General features: G+C 41.5%; 3 protein-coding genes across 3 annotated transcripts in view; 2 read left to right on the plus strand and 1 right to left on the minus strand.

Moving 5' to 3' along the window:
* The window catches only part of nfatc3a (nuclear factor of activated T cells 3a), a 58,160-nt gene extending 57,539 nt beyond the window's left edge, over window positions 1-621 (minus strand). The window contains exon 1 of the mRNA XM_085164113.1: window positions 1-621. Coding sequence (XP_085020239.1) covers window positions 1-91 — 91 coding nt within the window. The 5' untranslated portion in view covers window positions 92-621.
* A 6,547-nt stretch (window positions 622-7,168) lies between these two features.
* On the plus strand, window positions 7,169-9,114 carry ddx28 (DEAD (Asp-Glu-Ala-Asp) box polypeptide 28). Its single transcript, XM_085164234.1, has one exon. It carries the CDS (start codon window positions 7,384-7,386, stop codon window positions 9,067-9,069), a length of 1,686 nt encoding a protein of 561 aa, XP_085020360.1. The 5' UTR covers window positions 7,169-7,383; the 3' UTR covers window positions 9,070-9,114.
* A 2,415-nt stretch (window positions 9,115-11,529) lies between these two features.
* Window positions 11,530-25,541, plus strand: part of LOC146525896 (talin-2-like) — a 101,508-nt gene continuing 87,496 nt past the window's right edge. Inside the window, 1 exon segment of the mRNA XM_085164291.1 lies at window positions 11,530-11,704. The gene's annotated coding sequence lies outside the window, so the exon portion shown is untranslated.

The following is a 25,541-nucleotide window of genomic DNA, read 5'->3' on the forward strand; positions in this document are numbered from 1 at the left end:
CTGCAGGGCCTAACGGTTGTTGCTGCCCTTCCTCTCCGAATATCAGTCTGAAGTCCAGCTCCTCATTCCCGGGGCAGTTTGCAGTAGTCATCGGGTTTGACAGCTCGGGTTTTACCCCGCCACTCGACCGTCGACCGCTGGAGCAATTTACGCTATATCCTAAAGTGTCACAACATTTACCGACTGCCACGGCGGACGCCAAACTTCAACTTTTTGTTCATTGAATTCGCGAGCTTTCTTCCCCCCACCCCCCGCCTCCTCCTTCGTCTGACAAATCCAAAAAAAAAATGCAGGTCGCTGGTCTTCTCTTCCTCCCCGGCAGTTAACGAGTGCAATTCTGGCTTCAACTTCAGAGAAAGTCGGCTGCCCCCCTCCGTCTCTATTCGTCTCACTACTTCTCTCTGTCTCCCGACCTTTCGTCAGCGGCAAAGAAGCGCTTCCCCGCGGTTAATGTTCGGTGTGGAAACGATTAACTGTCACAATAAAGTCGTCGTTCATCTACCGTTCTCTCTGTTTCCCTCTCTCTCCTCCTATCTGCTCTTGTATCTCTCCACGGAGGTCCTATCCCAACTTTTACTAACCCCGCGTGACAAGGCAGTTCCAGCGGTGACGTCAGCAGACACAACACAACACAGGGCACGCGCACGCAAGCACACACATACACACATCTCCTTGGCCGCTATGGGCTTAATAAATAGTTATGAAATTACTAACCTGTTTGAAATACCGAAAATATATTGCCATTTTTAATTTATTTTTCTATTTTGTTTACACGTTTATTCATAATTTAACAGTTCTCTTTGCTCTTTGTTTTTGGTGAGATCTACTTATACATGTGCTGCCTTTTAAAATATGCTATGTAAAAAAAATGGGTAGTTGGAGTAAATTAAAGCTTCAGCCCACTCGTTTTATGATCTGTAATGCGTGTTCTTAATTGTTCTTAATTGTTGTCAACATTCATTTTCATGGGAGTTTTGGTTGTTCATCATTATTTTCTTTGCCTTCTAAAACCAAATATACAAAATGATGCTTGATGATATGCACATAACAGTGGAGAGATTTATCTAAAATTCAAAAATATTTACATTTTCGAACATGCACAAATCTGAAGCGGAATGTACTGTCCCTACTGACCTTGTAACAACTGGGTCTTGCAGCCACTTTGCTCTTTTTAATTGGTCCTTCAGTTTCTTCCAACCGCTACCCATTACATTACATCAATTGCACCTGCCCCCAGCCCTCCCTCTTTGTGTGGTTCTAATCCAAGCCAGGATGGGTAAGTAAGTATAATGACATCCTGCACTTTTTACCTTTCGATCCCTCGAGCCTGTCAGTACTGAAGCCCATTAATTTCTAATCAGCCAATTTAGGCTTGTGAATGGGCTATACAGAGAGGCAGACAACTTGATCGCTGCTTGTGCTGTGATTTTGCATGTAGATGGTGCTGACTGAATAGCAACTCTAACACAGATTTTTTGTTTGTTTGTTTGTTTGTTTCCGGAAGCTGTTTTATTCTATCCCCTTATCTACAGAGCCAAGAGAAGTGTTTCTCACTGGTATTTCCCAGCCTTTTTGATGGCTCTAACTGTTCATTTGGACACTGCTTTGCTCTTGGTGGGACTTGGTGGATTTTTCATACTGTAGCACTGTAATAAGAATGCATCAAAAGAAAAGTGGTTGAAAAGGCAAGCATGGCCACTCAAAGAGAAATTATTTGGATAGGTGTTTTGTTAATGTGCATCCAAATGAATGGTTTTGCTTAATGACTTTGTCTCATTTAATATTTAAATCACAATGTAATTGGGACTCTTTCTCACTAAAGACGAGGTAAGAGTAGACCTGCGGCTAGAATAAAGCAATAGTAAATCCATCTTTATATGGGCCGCTCCATTACCTTTAACCCTTGTGCTCTAACCCATCAATCTTTTCAGGATAATCTTTATTGGGTAAGTCACACAGAGGTTGGTATACTCTAAAACTTTAATGGGCTACTGCTTTGATGATATTTCTGGTATTTATATTAGTATTTAGGTATTTCCTGCTTTCACCCTTCTAGAAATATTTGTGCAAACCAGTTATACACAAATCTTTTTCATCTCTTGATAAAATCGACAACAGTGGGGCATATTCACATCTGCATTGTCGCCCCTCCTACACACACACGCACACACACACACACACACACACACACACACACACACACACACACACACACACACATCTGCGGCTGATCAAGAAAGTACTGCAAGTTTTTAATGTTTCACCAAAGGTTTTTGCAACACTGATAAGCATAGTTATAAAGCACTTTTTTATTGCATGCATTACTGCTAGGGCACTTTTTATGATCAAGTTGTACTAAAGAGTAAATAAGACAATACATTATTGTTTGTGAGAGAAAAAAATCAAGATGGACATTCCTGAAATCTAAGCAGTTGTAAGGGCAAAAAAGAGTCTTTATATTTTAAAAAACTGCTTCAGCAGCAGAACGTTTTGCTATAATTCGCCCCATCCTTCTGCATATGCAGCAGTCAACACCGTCTTATTTTTCTGACACAGACACACATATACCTATGCAAGAAGCATGTGGGCGTTCAGACAAGCACTCAGTTCTCAAATGCATCTGAAAACATCAATATCACATTTCCTGTGGTCTTTATTTCCAAGCAAAAGCACAAAATTCAACCCTTTTCTTATTATTTGACATTTTATGAAGCGTTGTCTGTAGGCAGGTGTTCTACTTAGTTTACTACATCTGGAGGATTACAGAGTCCTCCAGAGTTCCAAATTTACATTTTAAAATGTTTTTCTAAATCTTTTCACCTATTAATGCCATGCCACTTTTGCAAAGTACTTGTTAAATTATACAAATGCACAGAAAGAGAACAAATACCTGTCTCTCATAGATGCATATTGACTTAAATAAAATTACTGTAAAACTATGCCACATTCTTGTAAGTAAATTGCATTATAGATTACATTATGCATAGAAGTCACCATATGAATCTTAAGGCTTTTTCAAACTTTATCTTACCGCCTTACCGCTGAAAAGAGGAACTAAGCAAATTTAAAACAAACACCATATATCGTTGTTGCAGCAGTTTGTTTAGAATGATTTTTAGTAGCAGGGTTAAGAAAACAACCTGCCTTAAAAATGTAAATTAAAATTATAGCTGTATCTGACTCAATTACAAATACAAATAGGGCACTGGCTATAAAACAGAATGAGGAAGGAATGAAAAAAAGGCTTTGGCTGAAATTGATCCACGTGTATATTAGTATAATAATATTGCAGTTATAAATTATAAAATTATTATATTATCATGTTGCAATTATATAACTTGAATGAACTTTCTCCTGTGCAGAAGTCATGTCTCCAGACCCACCCGTCTCTAATTCAGGTTACCTGCATCTCTTATCGTCGCAGATGACCTTTGAAGGGAGAAGATAAAGAAAACAAATTGTGTAGGAGGCTGTAGATGTGGTTTGTGATATTATGTTCTTGTAAAGAAAGTTATGAAGGAAAAAAAAGCAGCATCTGCCCCCACACTGGTCCTGTTTCAGAGGTGTCATTCTTTCAAGGATCGGAGTTTGCACACACTGCAGAAATGCAATGCAGCACCATGGCAGCATGTGCAATGTTCACAAAATGTCAGTGAATATCAAACTGTGTGCAACTCCGTATCTGCATGTCAGCTGATAAGATTTTAAAAGCTCATGATAATGAAAGTAGTAAAAGAGAAATAAGAAACTATCTATGCTGTCAAATGTCTGAATGCAGTTAATTCTGTGTGCAAATTATACCTTTATTTTTTGTGGGGTAGATTTACAGACTAGCAGCAATATTTACCATGTAGAAAAGTTGTCTGTGTGATGCATATAGTTTACAAAACGAACAGTAATGCAGACACATTATGCTTTTGTTTGTATAAGTCTATGTGAAAGAAATGGACAGACTTGAAAAACAGTGCAAGCCTTTGCTGACATTTCTCCGATTAGGATTTTGGTTGATGTGAAATCTACCTTGAAGTTTTATACTGCCCTCTTTTGGTCAATCTGTGGAACTGAATGTTGATGTCTAATACTTGAATAATTCAACAAACACAGATTGGTCATAAAGCCTTATATGAATAGGGGACTCACCCTATTTAAAATTTGCCCTGCAGTGTTATGCTTAATTAAATAAATTCACATGAAGTAGTACATAGACTAATACATGGTCAACTCAGCTCTTTCCTACTTTGGGTACAGCACACAGTTAACCTCACAGGGATTCCTACTGCCAGAGCATTTGTTTGGCCAACATGTGACAGAGTCTCTAATACTGAAAGAGTGTGTGATGTTCTGAAGCTACACTAAATCAATCAATGAGCTGATTCGTTCAGCACATGCTGAGGGTAGCTGATGTACAATCAATGCTAGATCTGACAGCAGCACTGATGCAGACAGCTGATTTTTTCACCCCTGATGTATAAATACCTTTGTCCTTTGCATAAAATAATATGCTGTGTGGGAAGGTACAAAGTCCCTTATCAAAACACAGTCATAAGAGTATTTCCATTAAACAACTGAAGAAAGGCAGTGTAAAATGGCAGTAAAGCTGCTTGTTCCCCCTGTTTGGACCCTCTCTAGATGCATGCCTATGGAGATTAGTCTCCTTTTTTATAAGCTTGCACACCAGTGTTAAAGCAACAATGAATTACCCCCCTCAAGGAACTGGGCACCAGCAGGATCTACAACAGTTATACCTCTTGTGATGATATTGACAATTAAAATGTTGGAACAAAAGCCCAACAAGAACACATCTCAGTCACGTTTTAGGTAAAAGGTTAGGTTCTAATGATTTCATTAATTTTGTGTTTAAAATATTTAAAAAAAAATCAGTAAATTACAACATAATCTGGGTCTCTTTTGGGTTCAGCAACACAAACCAAAGCAGTCATTGTAATGAATGAGCTTCTGCTTCTTCCTTATAAACTCACTGACCATGGTGTTATTAGGTGTGTCTGTTCAACTGTCAACATGGTAGTTGATAACAGATGTTCTGGTCTGAGTACTTCAGAAAATGCTGATTTACTGTGATTTCCCCCCACACAGCTATCCCTGAAGTTTACAGAGAATGGTGGAAAAAAGAGAAAATATCCAGTGTCAGTGAAAATGCCTTGTTGATGCCAGAGGTCAGAGGAAAATTGCCAGACTGCTTTGAGGTAGGCAATAGTAACCTCCAATAATCAGCTGTTACAATGCAGATATGAAGAAGAACATCTCTGAGCACACAACAGTCTTGTCAAATCCTGATGTAGATGGCCTCCAGCAGCAGAAGACCATACCAAATGCTACTCACAGGGAAAACTGGACCATAGAAAATTTGATTTATTGGTTTGATGATGTTGCTAACCATGTCCACTCTTTTATGATCACAGTGTGCCCATCTAGCAGGATAGGGTTTCTATGTTCCACAGGTCAGATCCTCTCAAACTGGTTGCTTGAACATGACAGTGAGTTCACTGTACTCAGATCTCAGTCCAGTAGAGGACCACTGGGATTTGGTGGAACAGGAGATTTCCATCATGGATATGCAAATGACACTGCAGCAGCTGTATAGAGCTATCATGTCAATAAGAACCAACAGGCCGAAAGTTTCAACCACCTTGTATAAGCTGTGCCATAAAATTAATTAAAGCCATTCTGAAGGCAAAAGCAGGCCCCACCCAGTGGTATCTTATGCATGTGTCATTGTACTGTTCTTTCTGTATGTTCTTGTTCAGCATGTAATTTTTTGTGTTGCATAATTGTAGGATTTTGTTTCTTACCATGCCTAAGGTTATAAATGGTTTGATGTATGACATCAGTCTTGCTACATACTTGTCCTTCCACAAATAACCCATACCTTTTCTTGTCTTTTTCTTATAATGTAATGGATAATGTAATGGTGGAGAGGTCAGGGGTGATCGTGGCTCAAGAGTTGGGTGTTCATCTTGTAATCGGAAGGTTGCCGGTTCAAGCCCCGGCTCGGACAGTCTCGGTCGTTGTGTCCTTGGGCAAGACACTTCACCTACCGCCTACTGGTGTTGGCCAGAGGGGCTGATGGCGCATTATGGCAGCCTCGCCTCTGTCAGTCTGCCCCAGGGCAGCTGTGGCTACAACTGTAGCTTGCCTTCACCAGTGTATGAATGTGAGAGTGAATGAATAGTGGAATTGTAAAGCGCTTTGAGGGGTCCCGAAAAGCGCTATGTAAATGCAATCCATTATTATTATTATTATTAATGTAGTGCTAAGGCTACAACTTCAACAAATGGTATTTGTTGTTTGGTGAAGGGGATTGAGGAGAACTCAAAGTCATGTGGACTGTTATTGACAGTCACTGCCGAGTCAATGACAGTGTACTTTCTCACCCTAGAGTAATCTATTACAGTTTCTTACATTACCATATACAGCAGGCTGTGCTGAATGCCCAAGCCAGGCATCAGATGAATGAGTTACCATTGTAACAGCCCTATGGGGAATACAACTTCAAAGCGGATGCACTAATCAGGTAGAATTCTTTTCTTGGGACCCTCGATTGACTTTGTTTAATAAATTTATTCTTTTATAATGCCAGTGTGTATCTTTAAATATAATCATACCTTTAAAAATTCATTATGTTTTCTTTCCCCTCTTGCCAATTATCTCATCCTTCCTTTTTCTTCTGCATAACCAGTTCTTGGTGATTAAAGGCCAGAGCCTATTCTAGGAAGGATACACGCTGGACAGGGCTAACACGGAGAAAGAGAGAAGTTTATGGCTATCTTGAATTACAAGTTAACCTAACTCACGTGTGTCTTTGAATTACCCTGATAGAAGGCGAACGATCATAGGGAGAAACTGCAAACTCCAGACAGAGAGGCCCAGCCATTGTTTTTGAACCCAGCACCTTTTTCCTGTGAGACAACAGTGCAAACCACCACCTCACCGACTGCAAACGTTCACATTACACAAGTAGATATGATAAATATAAAATGTTTTAAAAAAAATAGTGATGGCATATTTATATAGGACGTGTAATATTATAATGAATAATAATAAATCTCTCGTAAGCTATAGTTCTGTCTTTTGGGTTAAAATTTAGCTCAAACAATCAAACAAAACACACGAGTTGAATCGGGATTCGGCTTTTCTGTACACCTCGTCACGCCACGCCCACTGACATCATCAGCACTCGCCGGGAAAGCATGGCGACATGACTGTCTAGTATATAATTTCTGCGCCTTTTTGGACCATTATATTGTCTTTTGTGGAATTACAGTGAATTTAATGAGCTTTATTTCCAATTTTTTATGGTTCCGTTTTGCTGCTTTTTCTCGTCAGCTGACCTTTGGACACTTGCGAGCCGGTTAAGTATTTAAAATGCAGGCTGTGAAGGTCGCCCATCTGGCTTTGGTAGCGTCCAGAGCTCTCGGATCAAGAAGATTGTGTTGCTGTGAGCTTTTTAAAGCGTCGGCTTGGCTTCGATCTCTCGGTCAGAGTCGCTTCTGTCAGACTGGAGCAGAGACCGCGGTCATTCGTGTTCCCCGGTACCTGCAGAGACGCGTTGAAAACGTGAAGGAAATTCGAAGCAAAAGCAAGATCAACACCATCAAAGCTGGAAAGCTCCTCATCCAGAGCAAGAACCCAGCTCTGAACCAGTCTGCCGGATACATCCTGGGAAAATTCGAGCAGCCTTCTCTTTGCTCTAAAGGATGGAAACATAACAAATCATTCGGTGACTATTTCAGCATCAACAACGTCAAGGCTGTTGCACCTTACGTTGCTGAAAACGGGAATGAGGGCGCTGGACAGAAAGCGCTAGCCACTTTTAATAATCTCCACATCTGCAAGGAGCTGGTGGAGACTTTAGAGACTCTCAGTATTAAACATCCCACCACTGTGCAGCTGCAGACCATCCCCAAAGTCATGAGAGGTCACAATGTACTCTGTGCTGCTGAGACTGGCAGTGGGAAGACGCTGAGTTATCTCCTACCTGTTATTCACAGACTGCAGGCTGATAGGGAGTCTGAAAGTTACTCTGAGAGTGCACACAAGATATGCACTGTGGTTCTTGTACCTTCAAGAGAGCTGGCAGAGCAAGTGGCAGCTGTGTCCAGGACTCTGTGTGCGCCATTTGGTTTCGTTACAAGGACCGTTGGAGGAGGACGAGGTGTGGGACACATCAAGACAGTCTTCAGGAGGGATCATCCGGATATTTTAGTGGCTACGCCAGGTGCTCTGGTCAAGGCCCTGCGGAGGCGTTGTCTGGATTTGAGTGAGCTGAGGTTCTTTGTGGTCGATGAGGCTGACACAATGTTCGACCCCAGCTTTTCTGACATGCTGGAGAACATCCTGCTCCACGTCAACGTTGCTAGTGATCCCAAGGAAACACGTGGCCTGGGTCACAAAGCACAGCTCCTCGTGGTTGGGGCAACCTTCCCAGGCGGTGTGGGCGACGTGCTCAGCAAGGTGACAGATCTTGGAAAAATAGTTATTATTAGGAGCAAGATGCTGCACTTTCTCATGCCCCATGTTAAACAGACATTCCTGAAGGTAAAAGGTGCCGACAAGATCCTAGAGCTCCACCAAGCTCTGAAGCTGCTGCAGCAAGACAGAGGTGGAGGCGCAGTTCTGGTGTTCTGCAACAAGTCTTCCACCGCCAACTGGGTTGGATACTCGCTTGAAGAGATGGGGGTGAAGCATGCACGTCTCCAAGGGGAGATGCCTGCTGCTGTGCGTGCAGGAATCTTCCATTCCTTTCAGAAGGGCAACGTAGACGTGCTGATATGCACGGACATTGCCTCACGTGGCCTGGACACATCCAGAGTGTGCTTGGTGGTCAACTACGACTTCCCAGAATCCCACACGGACTATATCCACCGAGCAGGCAGAGTAGGGAGAGCAGGTGGTGTAGAGGATGGGGAGGTGCTCAGCTTTGTCACCCATCCCTGGGATGTGGAGCTGGTGCAGAAGATTGAGACAGCTGCACGCAGAAGATTGAGCTTGCCAGGCATGGAGTCCGACATACATGAACCAAAGCCTATAATGTTAAATGAAATGGAGTAGATGTTTTTGTATGTTTGTGATTTAAATGCAAAACATGGAACAGAATAGATTTTAAGGAATGGTTATTTGAAACTAAACTGCAGTCAGAACCTATAAAGCTCACGTTTAAGAACAATTTGTGTGTGCTTCACATCTAAATGTATTTTTCTGCCATGTACAAAATATTGTCAACACCTTTATCTTTTGATTAAAGATATGTTCTGCTTGTACAGATACATTTGTTGGGTATATTTCTGTTAACTGATGCAGTTTTTTTTTCAAAATGATTTCAACTCAAAGTAAAACATAATAGCATATTCCTCCTGTGCAGTTGCATTTACTAACATTAAGAAGCATAATAGATTAATGGCTGTCAAAGTCTAAATTGGAAAGCGTCTAATTTTTTAATCTATGTTCAATCTTTCTTTGGGAGCAGCAAAAGTTTTGATAGGTTTGTCACGAATCTTATGTTGTAGACTTAAACCTGCTCAAAACATCTAAAAAAACCAAAACTTTTAGTTATTGCCTCATAAAAAGTTTTACAATTTGAAGAGCATTAAATTGGAGTTAGTGTTGCCCTCATTTATGTATTGCATGTATTCTGCCACAAGGTGGCGGCATTTGGCTGATTTTGGTTTGTAGAGGGCTTAAAGGTGATTACGTGTGCAGAGGAAGGATTTATGCATTTCTTTATTTTGCTTTCTGCTCATTGCAATTAACTCGGCACAGTGTAAATAGCATATTATGTGCCCACCTAGTAGTTTGTGTGCTGTGGCTCCCTGCATGTTGTTTTGTGGTATAGATGTAGCTCATCAAACTAAAGCAGTAATCAAAGTGTTACAGCCGAATAGCTCTTATTGTGGTAGGTCTGCAGTACTTGAAAGGATTTCCCCCCTCCTCTTTCATGTCTATGAGTACTTGTTGAAAGCAAAATGAAAAATTGCAGGCCTTTATTTTGTAATGCTCATTAACGTGCCTGGTGATTTAAGCTGGAGTCGTTGTGGAAGTATAGAGATTACAGGGGCAGACGGACCTCAGCGTGAGGCAGACAGTGTTAACGACACTGAGGGTATCAAGGGGCTTCCATGAGAATGTTTGGTATTTAGCTGTAGTTGTCCTGCTCCAGCTGGGGTCAACATCTTTGAGCTTTTCCCCCCACTTAGGTTCACATTTCACACCAGTTTGCCCTGACAACAAGAACCCGATATCCATTTACAATATGTGGAACAACTGCTTCCAATCCCTCAACTTATATTTTTGTTCAGTTTTAACCCGAGTGGCCCCTGTAAAGTAAAACACCTAAACACTGTGTAGAGTTTCCTTTATTTGTCTTGCTCCCACATAGTTTACTGGGTCCCATTTCCCAAATGGCTTAAATCAGTGGTTTAAATCCATCATTTAAATCATGGAGCACATATAGCTCCATTTGACCTTAAGTGGGTTGAACTGGTAAAACATAATAACACACATAACTGATTTTTTTTTACATTATTTCCCAGTTCTAAAGCCGTTAAGCAGTTCAGTTGGCTATTAAAAAGAAACTTGCTGGCACAGCTCCTCACTTTAGTGGCGTGGCAGGCCGTGGGTGATGTGAATGTCAGTAAGAAGGCTGACAAACATTGATGATTCAGAACTGTGGCCTGGATGAAATTAGCAGTTCAGACATCCACTTTCATGACGTTGACTTAGGTTGACTTAATACATAGTTCTTCATTTATTACTATTGTGACATATGTGCAGCTGTCTTCTGGGGCTTTGGGGGAGCTTCACTGAGTTTAAGACAATAACTCCGTCAAGGTCAAAGGGACTGTGTGTGTATATAACCTGAGAGGTGATGGAGACAGTCTAAGATGCATTCTAGGAAATGTGGCAGTCCTATAAGCTCAAGCTCAATTTATTCTATCTGCTGATTTTCAGTTCAGTGTTCAGTCAAAAAAGTGTTTTTTTTAGTGTTTCCTGATTTGGAAACTTGGCTCATATGGTGCAATTTTGTACATCAGCATCAACATCTGCATATTTGTCTGCTGGAGAGAGAAAGTTTCTCTCAGTCGCTGGTGTATGAACTTTTTTTTTTCCATTTACATTTTTCAGTGTGGGAAGAACCAGTAGCATTAAATATGAGAATTATCAACTAGGTACATTTCCTTCTGTGTTATAAAATCAAAGCTGAATATTTTTTTTCCAAGCCCTGGACTTTCAAAATATTTGAGCAGGTGGTGATGTTTGTGTGTCTTTTTTCTTCTTCTTTCTTTTCTTTTTAGTTTCTGGTTTTAGCACATCAATGCTCGTCCGTTACTAAAACGAAGAAGAAAAAAACAGGAAGGAAAAAAAACCGTGTGAAATTAACACTACATCACCGAACCCGATCCATTTTGTAGTTTAACTGGGTACAGATATGACCAAACGGACTACAAAAAGCTTGGGCCATTAATAATGACGCATTTCCTCTTTGCCCCACCGTAGGATTATACCCCCCGTCCCCTCCCCATTTACGCACACACATACACACGGTACCTCTGCTGCTCACACACTGCTGGCCACTTGGAAATTTCCCCTCAACGCGCAGGATATTTTAGTGCTGAGGAGCGGGGCTGCCGGCTAATGTGCATCTTCTCAGGGCTGACTTGCCTGAAATGCCCCAGCAGAGGATTTGAAGGTAGGTTTACACCCCCCCTGTAATCGGTTTAATCTGGTGACCATCTCCCCCCCTGGCAGCAGCAGATCTGCCTGACCTCTCCGACCAAGCTTTTTAATCAAACTGCATGCTGTGTATGAGCGTGAGAGTCCCAGCCCCTCTCTCTGCTCTGTGACTGCGCTGCATTTTTTTCTGAATGGATCTGCGGTCTTTCAGTCGCCGTGATGCTCATTTGAATTAACGAAACTTGTGGGGGTCTCTAATCGCTGACTTTTGTGGTTGCATCGCGTCGTTGTTGTTTTTTTTTTTTTGCTTTTTCTTTCTTGGGCGACTTGTACAGACCACATGGTTGCAGCAGGGGGTCGCCCGGTGAGTTTGGTTTTCTGTCTCTTATCTTTCCGTTTTCCCTTCTTTTGGCCTTTGAAGCCGCAGGATCGAGCGTGCGGTGAGTGCGGAGTCTAAAGAGTTCACGGAGCGGCTGGTATCCTAACTTGCATTGCACTGGCCGGAGAAAACCAACCTCCGCCATGTTTCCATGTCAGTCAAGCTGCCTCTCGTACGAGCAGGCAATTGTTTCCAACTTTTTAAATCGTTGTTTTTCACGCGCTTGCGTCGGAAACGCACGCGTTAAAGGCTGCAACCTGTACGAAGCCAGTTACAATCGCCCAATATCACATGGCTTGCAGGAGGATGAAGAGGAGGGGAGCACCTATGTTTGAGCTGTGGGCGTTATTGCCACCTTTTATCCGTGGCTGAGTGCACGTGATTGCCATTCTTCTGGCTAACCTGTGATGGAAAATGCGAACCGCGACATCTTGGAGTAATGTATGGCTCCACCACTGCAGCACGTTGTATTGACTAAATGGTGAGGATGAGTGGCTCAGCTGCCACACCCCTTCATAGAAAGACGAGGCTGGTTATGTTTGTACACTGATCACATGTTGTTGTTATTATTAGTTTAGCAGGGAATCTGGTGATGTCTCCAAATGTCTCCTCGTGTTTGGCGTGGGACTGAGCTGGGAGATCACCTGTGTGTGTGTGTGTGTGTATGCTAAGTTTGTGTGTGAGGAAGGATCAGTGCAGGCCATCGCTGCTAGTATTAGAATGAATGGACCTATCAGCAGCCTGGGAATTTCAGTGAGCCTGGTGTGTGACAGTTCTCATGAGATTGCTGGCCAAGTATGGAGGAAGAGTTGCCTGTAATGCAAAAGTACTCTCCTGAACACCCCCCCCCCCCTCATACGCACACACCTCCTTTGGATCCCCCCACACTTCCCTTGGATTCCTCCACCCCCAAAAGCTGCCCAGACCTTGGCTTGTCAGAAGAAGACACATGACCTTATTGGCTGCAGGCTTGAGCGTGTGTGTAGTGCCTCGGGAGAATGCTCTCCTGTGACTGTTCTTTTAGGTATGTTGAACATGAGTCTGAGCGTTGCGATCCGGCTGACAGTAAGGACAGCATACCCCGTGGGGAATGCTCGGCAGATATCGGATATGTTTGCCCAGAAATCTGTAGTTAATAAAGAGGCTTCAGCAAAAGAGAATGTCATCGCTCCACCTCAAGTTGCCCTTTGTTAAAATCTGTCCTTTCAAAATGGCAGCTCTCGTCTAATGAGCCCAGCTTCTGTTTTCGCGTGCTTATCATTTATTCTTCTGTACATCTCTGTGAAAATGTCATTCTCCCGAGCCCCCGTACCTAGCTGTTACTATCTGCCGTGGCCGCTGCTTGGTATGCAGCTCTGGCACCGGCGACGACACCGATCATTTATTAAACTGGCCAAACTCACTCTGGCTTCCTTGACATAAAAGCAGCAATCAACAGCGTTTTCATTACATTAGCAACCGTGCTGACCTTTTGGAGAGTGCGTTTATGCATCCATTACACTCTTAGTAGTTTTTCAAAGCGGAGTCCGGCACAAAAGCCCTTTTTATTTTTCTTTCTTACTGTTTTTTTCCCCAGTGTAACTGTTCAGTTATTTGGTGCTGAAGTCAGTGGAGATGGAGTGAGAATTGCAGAGATGTTCTTGATGAAGTATTTCATTCTGCATTTCAAAGTATCACACATTTTTATTTTCTTTTTAAAGATTTCTCACATTAATAAATGCTTTATGTATAGGTTTAGCAGAAGTTTACAGCTGGAAGATTGCATGGATTGTGATAATCATTTAGCTTGTCGATATCTGTTGGGGGTTTTAACTTTCAATGGAAATGTGCTCCTGGCTTCAAGTCCAATCTGTGGGGTTACTCGTCAGCTGCACATGGCTAGTTTATTGATTTTTCTCATTGTTCGGCATGAAATCGGGCCTCTGCTGTCACCTCTGACCACAGAGAGGAAGCAATGAGCAAACTGTAATGACACTTTAATGACACTGATAATGCAGCGGATTAGTTTGCGGTTGCCATGCTCAGACAGATATTTCTGCTGTGCTCTGTTGGCAGGGGGGAAAGGAACATACAGAAAGTGTTATTTTCATGGTCAGGGTCAGCAGTGTTGTTGTGTACAGCAAGCAAGTTCAAGTTTTCTATTGAGATTTTCTTTGAGAGACTGCAAGAGGGGAAAAAACACTCTGCTTGTGAACTGTTTACCCTTTTAAAAAGTATTTTATGCAAAAGCTGCAAAGTGAACAGACTATTTGTAATGCAGGTGGAGGGAAAACAGTGAAAATTGTGCAACGAAAGCTACATTCATCAAACGTAATACAGCTTAGGTTCAAAATTCTGACGCTGCGGCTATCCCTTGATGCTTGTTCCAGAGTCGCTCTGAGGTAAACCAGCTCTGGTTGCTTTTAATGCTGCACTGACCTCGTGAAGCTCTGTCTCTACTCTTCGTTTGTTTCCCAGGGCAGCTCCCAGCTGGTCACCTGGAATTAATTTTGTTGTTTTTTTTGTAACGTGGCTCTCAGGGCCTGAAACAAATGTTTGGAGCTGGTTGCCAGATTGGTAACTAAGCATCACTGTTTGGCTGAGAAAGCTGGCAAAGATAATCGGTGTAGTGTAAACTGTTTGAGTGACGATGTTCTTATGTGGGTATGCAATTATAGATGATCATTGTATGAATTACTTGTCAGGGTGAAAAGGGGAGTGATGACCTCAAGCATGCCTAATCACATTTGCAGTTTGACTCATGTCACATTGATGCTGTTGATTTGTTTAACGATTATATTAAAGCTTTTACTCCTGAGCATGCACTGAGCAGGCTTAGTCAGAATAGTCTCATCTATGTTCAGCGTTCGTACTTGGATACACGGCGCCTGCTTGCCCTTGTTTAGGGACGTCTTGTTGGGCTATTTTACATCATCTGTTCTTCTCTTTTGCTACTTTGTTAGTTCAGCCTCTGAACAACTAGACTAGCAGACTTGTTTTATCAGTCGTGAATGGTTGATGGTCTAACTTTCCATCTCTTAAATCAGGTTTTTGTTTGACTTCAGCATGTCAGTATGTGTGGTGGGTTCCTTTGGTGAAACTAACATTTTGACATTTATCTTTGTCCTTTATGTTCTTCAGCCTCAGTGATGGAAAAAAGCATTGCTGTAACTTTGGATTCAGCTAATGATTCTTTTCAATCCATGGGTGCAAATGTGCTCTTAAATATAATCCTTGAGATTTATTTAAAAAGAGTGTTTTTAAAAAAAATAAATAGCAAAAGCTATTCAGTGGTTTATACTCTCTACATACCTTTCTTTGAAGCTCTTTGCACTGTTACTGGTGGAGTCCAACATTCCTGCCTTGTATTCTAACAACCTGTATATGCATAACTACAGTGTGAGTTTGCATGGCTGCTCTGTAAGCAAATAAATCAGTTCTTCTGCCGTGTTTATGACAAATTAAATACTCGAGGAGCGCTAGCAGCCCACATTAAACCCCACCTGATGCTGCTGTGTAAATCAAAGTGTTAAATCAGATAGGGCCGACCCAGTGACGAGATTTACAACTTTAATGTTTCATGTCAGCTCACAGAGTTCATCTGAAAAGGCTGTGAAGGGCCATTTTCATGGAGGCAAGAGCTTCAACATGGCCGTATGGCTGACCTGCACACAGTAGAGGCAGAAGTGTCTGTTCCATTGTTACATTTCTTGTTCTGCGGTTCTGGCTACAACTGCAGAATTTCCTCTATGTATAATCAATTTTTTTTCAGTTTAATTTAAATCAGTTTTATTTATGTGCTAAATAACAACAGCCGTCACCTTAAGGCGCTTTATATTTTAAAATAATGAACCCAAAATAATAAATAAATAAATACAATTTTATTTATATAGCACCTTTCTAGACAGAATCGCAAAGTGCTGCACATAAGATAACGAGTCATGAAAAAAATATAATAATAATATAAAATATATATATATTTTTAAAGAAAAGACATAGGGCTGTAGCAGATCAGAGGTGTAGGCTGGTGGCAGTCGGTGCACAGCTCTGTAAGTCAAGACCAGGATCTTAAAATGGATTCTAAATTCAACAGGAAGCAGTGGAGATGAGATAGCAACGGTGTCACATGTGAATACTTGGAGGATTTTGTCAAAAGCCTAGCTGCAGCGTTTTGCACAACCTGCAGACGATCCAGAGAACCTTTGCTTAGACACATAAACGGCGAGTTACAATAGTCCAAGCGCCAGGAAATAAATGCATGTATAGCAATCTCCAGTTCTGAGCGAGATAAAATCGGGCTTAGCTTAGCCACATTTCTTAAATGATAAAAACAAGACCGAACCAGAGATTTCACATGACCATCCAATGTGAGAGTCGAGTCAAAAGTGACACCTAAATTCCTGATAGAGGATTTAACATACACTGAGGCTACGTCCACACTTACCCGGGTATTTTTGAAAATGCCGATTTTTCTATGCGTTTGCACCTTTCGTCCACACATAAACGGCGTTTTCGGTCACTGAAATCGTAAATTTCTAAAAACGACTGCCAGGGTGGATATTTTCGAAAACGCAGTTTTTGCATTTACGTGTGGACGAGGAAAACGGAGAAAACGCAGCGTCAAAGGTGTGCGCCTTTTTTGACGTCACACTGTGCGCCACGTTATTGTTTCGGTGAAATAAATTCCTACAATACTGTTACTGTTAATCGTACTGTAGTGTTTAAATGCTTACATATACACACACAGTTACTGTCCCTCCACACATATGACTTGGTTCTGCTTCTATGCCCCAGCTTTGTTTACTATTTCCCGCCGAGGCTTCTAGACTTCTGATTGGCCAACATTTCTACACGGTTAGGAATATATCGCCACTTGTTGCTTTGGCATGTTCCTAGCAGCGTTTTCCTTCATTTCTGCGTTCACATGTGGACGGGATTATTTTTTTAAAACGGAAATCTCCGTTTTCAAAAATACCCGTGTATCCGTTTTCTGTCCGTTTTGGGCTCCTGTCCACACCGAGACAGCGCTTTCCTCAAGGAAAAACGCAACGTTTTCAAAACGCTCTCGAAAAGAATACGTTTCAAAACAGAGCTGTCCCGTAGCAGTGTGAACACTCGGAAACGCAGACTTTCTAAAAGGATGACGCATTTTAGTCATGTGATGCAGTCATGTGACCAATTAAACAAAGATAGCGGAGGCATTATACAGCAGTTGTTTTGATTGCTCTGAATTTTGACAGCCCTAAAAAAGATTAATATCAGTTTATACATGCTCCAGATAGCTTTTCTTCAAATTCTTTAATTCACACTTGCTTTCGCGCATGCGCAGGACTGGAACGTAAGCGCTTTGGGCCGTATCAATGAGGACGCACAACTCTGTGAAAACGACTTAAAACGCTAGTGTAGACGCGGAGCGTTTTCAGACGAAAACACCGTTTTCAAACCTACCTGGGCTTGTGTGGACGTAGCCCGAGAGAGGACCAAGAGCTTTCACTATCTGCGATAAAAATCTGCCAGGAGCACATACGAGGATTTCGGTTTGCCCCTCGTTGAGTTGGAGGAAATTTTCAGCCACCCAACGTTCTAACAACCTGTGTTAGAACGGAGAAAACCCCAACAATCAGACAATCAGCAATTACTTGGCAACAGTGGGAAGGAAAAACAGGAATATACCTCTAGCAGAACCAGGGTCAGGGATGCACAGCCATCAGCCATGACCGATCAGGGTGAGAGGAGGAAGGCAGGACAATAGACACACTGTGGATGATTAAATGCAGAGTGGTGTATGAACATCACTGTTCAGTGGGAAACCCCCAGTAGCCTAGTCCTGCTGCAGAGTAACCTGGGTAGGATTCAGGGTCACCTGCTCCAGCCCTAACTATATGCTTTAGCAAACAGTAAAGTTTGAAGCCTAATCTTAAAAATATAGAGAGAGTCTGTCTCCATAATCCAAACTAGGAGCCATCCTATAAACCACATGTAAGCCAGCATTCTGAGAGCAAAGTGCTTTGTTGGGGTGATGTGGTACTATGTAGTCTTTAAGATAAGACGGGCCTGACTATTCAAGACCTTGTATGTGAGGAGAAGGAGTTTGATTCTGGACTTAACAGGGAGAGGCAGAAAGATTAAAATACAAAGGGTTCTTTCTTTCAAACTTCAGTTTGTACAATTAAATGTCTCACATGCTGGGAAGAAAAAAAAACTGTGAATATTTTGGTGTTCTTTATGCCAGGATCTGACTGGAGACATTTTAATGAGTGTCTGGCCCAGTTCAAGTTAACAAAATCAGAGAATTTTACAGTTTGTTGTGCCCAACCTAGGCATGCATGGCCTTAAACGCAAGAGTGAAATCCCAAGATTCCCATCAGAGAGGCTCCCTGTGCCTGCCTCCTTCTCATGTGCAGTTTTTGGATAGTGTTAGACAGAGAAACGATTGGATAACTTTCGATTATCCTTCATTTATGAGGTAAGAACTGGCAGCAAGTGATTGGCTCATAACATATTGAAGTCTCAGTGCCAGGCTTTTTAATTCTTTAAAATGTCTGTGGGGGAAAAAAAAAGAATATTGTATTGCGACATTAAAAAATGAACAGTGTAAAGATTAATGCCCAGATATTAAAGAATACTACCAGTTGAACAAGCAAACAAGTGCACTGATTGTGATGTGTAAGTTTAGGATGATGGTTACAGTTGGATGGATGCAGCAGAGGCTGCCTTCTTGGCACATCGTATCTACTTTCTGTTTTTTCCCACCTCCCACTGAGTTCTCGTTTGCCTGCCTCCCACTCACTTCACCATCCCATGTAGATTGCATCACAAATAGAAGCCAGTACCGTGACTGCCCACTGGTAACATGAAGAGCTATTTCTGCACAACTAGCCTTTCCTAATTGATTAGTTTTAAATACTCAGCGTGACTCAAGGGCAGGACATGTTCACTGTGTGTGTGCCCCGAGGGGGTGGTGGTTTCTGTTTTGTCTAAAATTAAACATGAAGTATGTTTTAGGAGGAGCAAGCAGTCTGTCTGAGCAACTGTTGCCCTGCAGCAGGCTCCATATGTGGCTCTGTACATTCTTTGATACGAGGCGGACGACCCTCAGTCTGGTTTAAAAATACAAAATTTTGGTCATGCCTTGCAGTTTGGAGCAGCGGTAGCCAGCATGGTTGTCATAGAGACGAGAGATGGAAACTCATGCTGCTTACTACGACAACAGGGTTTTAAACTGGAACAAATGAGTGCCATTGTGCCCAGAAATACATTTATATTTTGTCCCGAATCATACTTTCTAGCATTAAAGCATCTAATGTGGGCTTTTAACACAGGATATTCTTATTTGGCAACAGAGGAGCTGAGAATTTACTGTCCTGCCAAATTGATTTGTCAAATGTTCCACACCTGAAAGAACAGAGCTTCCAACCTCGGCGCAGCAGTTATCTATCTCTGCCAAAACTAGAGATGGTCGATCCTTCAGCTGGAACACAGACGTTCTTATGCTGTCTGACAATCGCGTTCATAAATTCAGGAAATAATACCGTGTTGAATATGATGTAGCGTTCTAAAGGTGAAGTGTGGCAAAGTAATCCTGTTTCAGTTTAGTACTTTGAAATGAACACCAGTCATTGCTGAATTCCAGTGCTGTTTTTTTGCTTTAAGTGCTTGTGATGGGGCTGTGTTGCAAGCTTATATATATAATAATGAACTTTGTTTTTAGTGTGCCTCTATTATGTTAATGAGCGCGAATTGTTGTCTGTCTCTGTGTGTTAGCCCTGCGACTGGATGGATGGATGTTTTTATCTCTTTATAAACCTATTTGTGCTGGCCTCCGCAAAAGTCCCAGGTTTCCATGTGGTGCTTCGGGAAAATAACTTGCGTGCCCCAGGGTAGCTGTTCTGCTTGTAATCTAAACTCACTATGATGAAATGCATGTCCTTTTAAGCTACATAAACATCTGTAAGACAGATCAGTGTTTCTTGAAACAAATCCAGGTTCTCTTTAAAACATCAGCTTGCAGTTTCAGGGCTTTTGGACAAAGTCGACCATCATCTCAATTTTTGGATGAAAGAGTATCTGCTCTGAAATGTGTTTCAGGTTACAGCTGAGCTCTTCAGCTATTACTGGACTGCATCTCTGGCAGAAATCCACGCTGCCGTAGTTGCCACCTCGAGGCTCATGCCTCTTAGTCACCAGGGCAGAAATGAAACCTAATCAGGTGTGTGGTACTCCTAGTTCACTGCAAACAGTTTAGATTGGCTGTTTTGTACAAAACCACATGTGGCCAGCCACCCTTGTGAACCATGTTAGTATGTAACATGCTGTAATTTTCACATTTCTCTTCAGCAAATCTTACATTGCTTAAGGCAGTAAAATTCAATCTTCATTTACCCTCCTCTTCTCTCTGCTTGGGGGTTGTTTGATCTGGCTGAAGTATCCAGAAAACGTAGTAGTTGCCTAAAGGTTGCAGGATCTTGTCTGTTAAATAGAGAATGTAATAGAGTCAGTCTGCAGTAGAAATTAAACTATGCAGCTATCTCTGTACAACAGCAGTGGTTTAACTTAATGAATCGTTTAATGAATCTTTGAAGTCGGGAGTTGTACATGTGATGATAAATTTCTCAGAACTCTTTCAGATTATAGGGATTCTCTAAATGTTGTCTTTCTTAGTAAATGTTTTCTGATTACACATCCAAGAGAAACAGGCATAAGATAACTTGCATGTAATAATTTAAACACTGAAAAACTCCAACTGCTGGTCAGTAAAGAGAATATTGGGCATTTACTAGATTTCACACTAGTAGTCTCGGTCTACTTATCAAAGGTTGTTGTCCTGTCTCTTTTAACCAACCCAAAGCTTCAGTTGCCGGACCATTGTCCAACAAAAAGAGCAAGAGTTTTGCTGTGGTGTAAGAAGACAACAGCATAAAGAAAGGAAAAATGTACTGCTGTGGTGGTATGCGAGCAGCATCTCCAGAATCCATTGGGAATCTAGCGAATCCACTGCCAGAAAATTAAAAATGGTGGATGAGCACATCATGATTTGATTGCTCTGCCAATGAAAACCTCAGACCCACCCTTCTATTTTAAAGATGAGGACATGTTTCTTCTGGCGCTTTGAAGCCGCCTGAGCAGTTGGGAAATAACGTCACGACGAAGTCATGGACAAATGGTGTTCTCGTTACTCGAGAACACCATTGAATGTTATTTGTTGACAAATTTCAACATTTGTGTCACTCATCAAATTATTTCTGTCGCTGTGACGTAGCGCTTCGTGAAAAATAATCCTACTCTGGAATTCTCCCTGGAAGCTGTTGTGGAGCAGCTTGGAGCTTTGTTGCACAGGGGTGAGTGTTCATTCTGGGAGCACTGGAAATGTATTCCACCGTCACCCGTTAGCTCCTCCCTAGCCCTCCTGCAGCCTGGGGAGGCTATTCTTGGTTTTCCCATAAGTATAAATTCTTGCTCTAAATGCTTTTCATGGGGAGTCACCTCTCTATATAAGGCCGCCCTACTGGCAGAGGGACCGAAATGGCTTCAGTGTTGCAGAGCAGAAAGAGCAAATGGTCTGGACGTGAAAATCATGAACTATCACAGTAAAACTTCACATCATTTACCTTTAAAGGATCACATCAGACGTGGCTGTTTTTCTTTAGTGATGGTGAAAGGTGTATGTTTGTAGGGCTTGAGGCTGGGCACCTTTACCAATTTAACATAATATAACATAAAATGAAACGCCATATGTTCGTGCAGATTTTCCCATATTAATTACTACATGGTCGCAGGCCTTAATGCTTTAAAACCATTATAGTTGCTATAAAAGAGAACTTTGAAAATCTTTGATAAAGGGCTTTGATAAAGTGTTGTTAACCATTTGTCTTATTTAGAAAATTGGGCCTAACATGGCTCCTTCACCACTTAGTTTATTACTATCAGTGCAAATAGAAATCAAATTACAAGGCGGTTGACTAGGAAGAACTGGATTATTCCTTTGAGCTTCTGTAGGTCAGTCTGCATTTTCTATAAAGGCTCAAAAACAGCTCCCATCAGTATCAGAGAGCAGAACACATACATTTTTAAACATCAGTTAAACACATGGTTGATTGCTAATGTGTTTTGTCAGGACTGAGTTGACTTTATCCTCTTGTTACCAACATGCCTCTCTTTAGTATGTTCATCCTTTCTTTCTTTTTCCCTTTTTTATCTTTGCAAAGTTTATGTTGTAGTATAGGTTATTTTTTAAAATCTGGCCAGGGTGGCAAGGATGATGGGACGACGAGGCGTCTTGCTGAGGCTTCTCTCTAGCTGAATCCTTTTCTAACCTGGCCACTGCGGCCGGCATGTTGACTCACATTTGTGTCTAGAGTTGGTTGCTGGCCACTTTGGGTCACTGTGGTTTGGTTCTTTGTTTTAACTTCATGTTATTTTGTATACAAACCGAGTCCCAGCTACGTCAAAGGTATTTTCTCATCCTGTATTTTTTGCCACTATTTGCCTTATAGATTTGTTGATGTTAGTATGTTGTGGTAATTATGTTTACTGTCACTTGATATGCCAGTTGGAACCACCATCCTGCACCCTCCTGGTTCACATTAGCCCTAGACTTAACCTCTTCATCTAAAAAAAAAAATACTACAATGAATGATATTCTTAGTTTTTAAATGTCTTGTAATATCATAAGTTTTGTGAATCCTTTATCAAGTTTAATTGTGTTGTGAAAATCCGATATTCTGCGAGTCCTTTTTTGTAAAATCTGACTGGAGGCATATTTTGTGTTTGAACATTATACTAATATTCTTTTATAATGTTTTTTTCCCTTCTTTGCTTTCCTCTTGGTATGATGCTTTTTCCCCCCAGATACCTTTGCATAGTATGTGTCTCACTTTGCACCCCTCACAAACTTATCCAACCTGACGCTGCAAAATTCTGCAGATGGATGGCACCAGAAATAGCACTTTAAGTGGCTGTTAATGTATGAGTGTTACACAATCGCACTGTCAGTGCTCCTTTGCCCTTGGCCGAAGCCTTTCTGTCTAGAACAGGCTTGTGCTTCCCACCTCCCTGCAAACCTCTGATGTTGCATGTGGATGTTGTAGACTTTGAAAAGAGCTATATAAGGCAAACCATTCTTTGTTTATTAGTTAAAGGAGAGCACACAGGAGCGCTGCCAGGTCACTCGGAGTAGAAAATGGGGACAGTAGGAAGAAGACAAAACACCACTCAAACAGAGTGTGCTTTGCTATGTGGAGTTGTAAACATTGCACCCCCCCCCCCCACCCCTTTTTTATTTTTTTTAAGGCAGTGAAACGATTCAGGCAGCTGGCTTACATTACATGTGGAGAGTTCAGTGTTAATCAAGTGGCTTAAAATAGGATTTTATATGTGCAATGGGTTATGGACAGTGCACACTAATGCAGCTAGCCCCCAAGAATACTGTGGTAACATTAGCTGCCACTGACTGAGTATAGTCTGCTGGCTGCAGACGTCTCTTCTTCTGCTACAGTTTCATTGCATTTTTAAAAGTGTAATCAACAAATAAGATATGCCATATTAACATGTTACAATTTAACCCCCCCCCCCCCCCCCCCATGGATCATCTTTACATGGATAAGAAGCGTAGTGAAAAGTGCACGTTACATTGACTGTGACAGGTGACAATGTACTAAATGTACTACCTGTATAGGGCTGTTCAATATAACGATATATATCGGATGACGATATAAAAACGTCTATCGTTTCATTTAACGCTATCGTTTGTTTCGTGGTGTCGCAAAATAAACTGTTTACGGCAATATTTTTTCATCGTTTTGATGGTCACTGTAGTGACTATATTAATTTCTTAAAGTTCTCTTTCTCTTATATTTAATATAACCACACTACTGACTGACGAGCGCCTGTTTTTATGCGTTTTGGTTAGCAACAACGACGGTAACACCATCGCGTGTCCTCTTGTTTATGTTCCACATAAACCTTTCACAATAAAGCTCAAGATCCTGTTGAGACTTTTCAAAATAAACTGAATCACGTGAAAGAGCAGATTATTTACGGATGAGAATTAAAAAAGAGCCACCAGGTGCTAAAAAAATAAACCTTAGACTCAAACGTTAGAACAGGCTTTTCCCCGCAGCACGCCGTGTAATAATTACTCACAAAGAAAACGGCGGCCTTTACAACTTATGTCTAAAAATGTATCGTTTCATGCATCGGTTAAAACACTCGACTCCAGCTACATGACGCGCAGCTGGAAACACTTTCTGCAAGTCGAGCTGCCCGAGATTCATAGAATTTACAGAAAATGTTACATTTTTGTGATTTATATCGTTATCGGGACGATAGAATTCTTATATTGGGATATGAGATTTTGGTCATATCGCACAGCCCTATACCTGTACATGTTGAAATGTTATTCAGGCAGGAATGTCTGGAGATGCATTTTTTTCCCATTGATCCTAAGTCAAAAGTTGCTGTCGGCTTTGCGTAATCACTGCTACACCTTTAGCTTCTAAGACACTGTATGTATGTGCACTACATGAATTGTATGTGATTTCACAAGGTCTTGACTTCATCTTGGCATTATTGTTGGTGTAGAATAAATGAAAACCATGAGATTTGATGCTTCATAATCACCGCATGCTTAATTTCAGAGGCCACTGTTTGCAAACAGCGGTATAATCACTCGTGGTCCTGGTTTGAATTTAATTTAGATAATCCAGTGTCAGTATTTTCTGCTTTGCCAATTTAAAATAAGATTGTTCCTAGTAATCTTCTGAGCTTAAAGTTGTTGCGCACTGTCTTTCATATCTACATGTCTGTGGGGAGCTTGTTCTCCAGCTGGCAAAGAGACAAATGCTCCATTGTCAGATTCCTCTATTTAGATGGACTCAGGCATTTTGTCTTTTGGAGTTGGGGTAGAATGCCAGCCTTGTCCTCAGTCGGGTTACTTATCTCCCCAGTGCAGAGCACACCCCCAGGGAAATTACTTGGGAGGCTTCCTCGCCCACTCCTTCAACTCTTTGACAACACGATTGAATGATGTCTCTCTTCAGGGTTTTTGCCAGAAAAAAGTTGTTGGACTCAGCTGAGTCTGTCTTATTGGGGTTTTTAAAACTCATCATATCAGTGAATGCAGCATCCTACTGTCTTATGCACTCACACACAGAGGCGGTCAGTTAAGGGATAAATTATTATAACAAGACATATACATACATATCAGATATAATATCTCTATAGTGTTATACTTCATAATGTTTGAGTCACACTGGCAGCTTTGCACATATAATCTTTCGCATACACAAAAAGGTTTCCCGCAGTTACTGTAGCACAGTCCACCTGGCATCGACGCAGGCTGCGTGGTACAAATAGAAAAGCAGAACTGCGTAGGCTACGTATCGCTCTACTACTTATTCTGAGATGACTCAGTGTTGCTGATAAGACAGAAGAAGAGAGACCTGGAACCTGCTTCAGCATAAAGAGAAAGTAAGGCCTCGGTCACATAGAGGCACCT

This window comes from Neolamprologus multifasciatus, chromosome 1 (assembly GCF_963576455.1).
Source record: "Neolamprologus multifasciatus chromosome 1, fNeoMul1.2, whole genome shotgun sequence".
NCBI classification, from domain to species: Eukaryota; Metazoa; Chordata; class Actinopteri; order Cichliformes; family Cichlidae; genus Neolamprologus; species Neolamprologus multifasciatus.

Excerpts from the sequence above, each read along its gene's own strand:
- ddx28 (XM_085164234.1), top strand. The coding sequence starts at position 7,384 with ATGCAGGCTGTGAAGGTCGCCCATCTGGCTTTGGTAGCGTCCAGAGCT.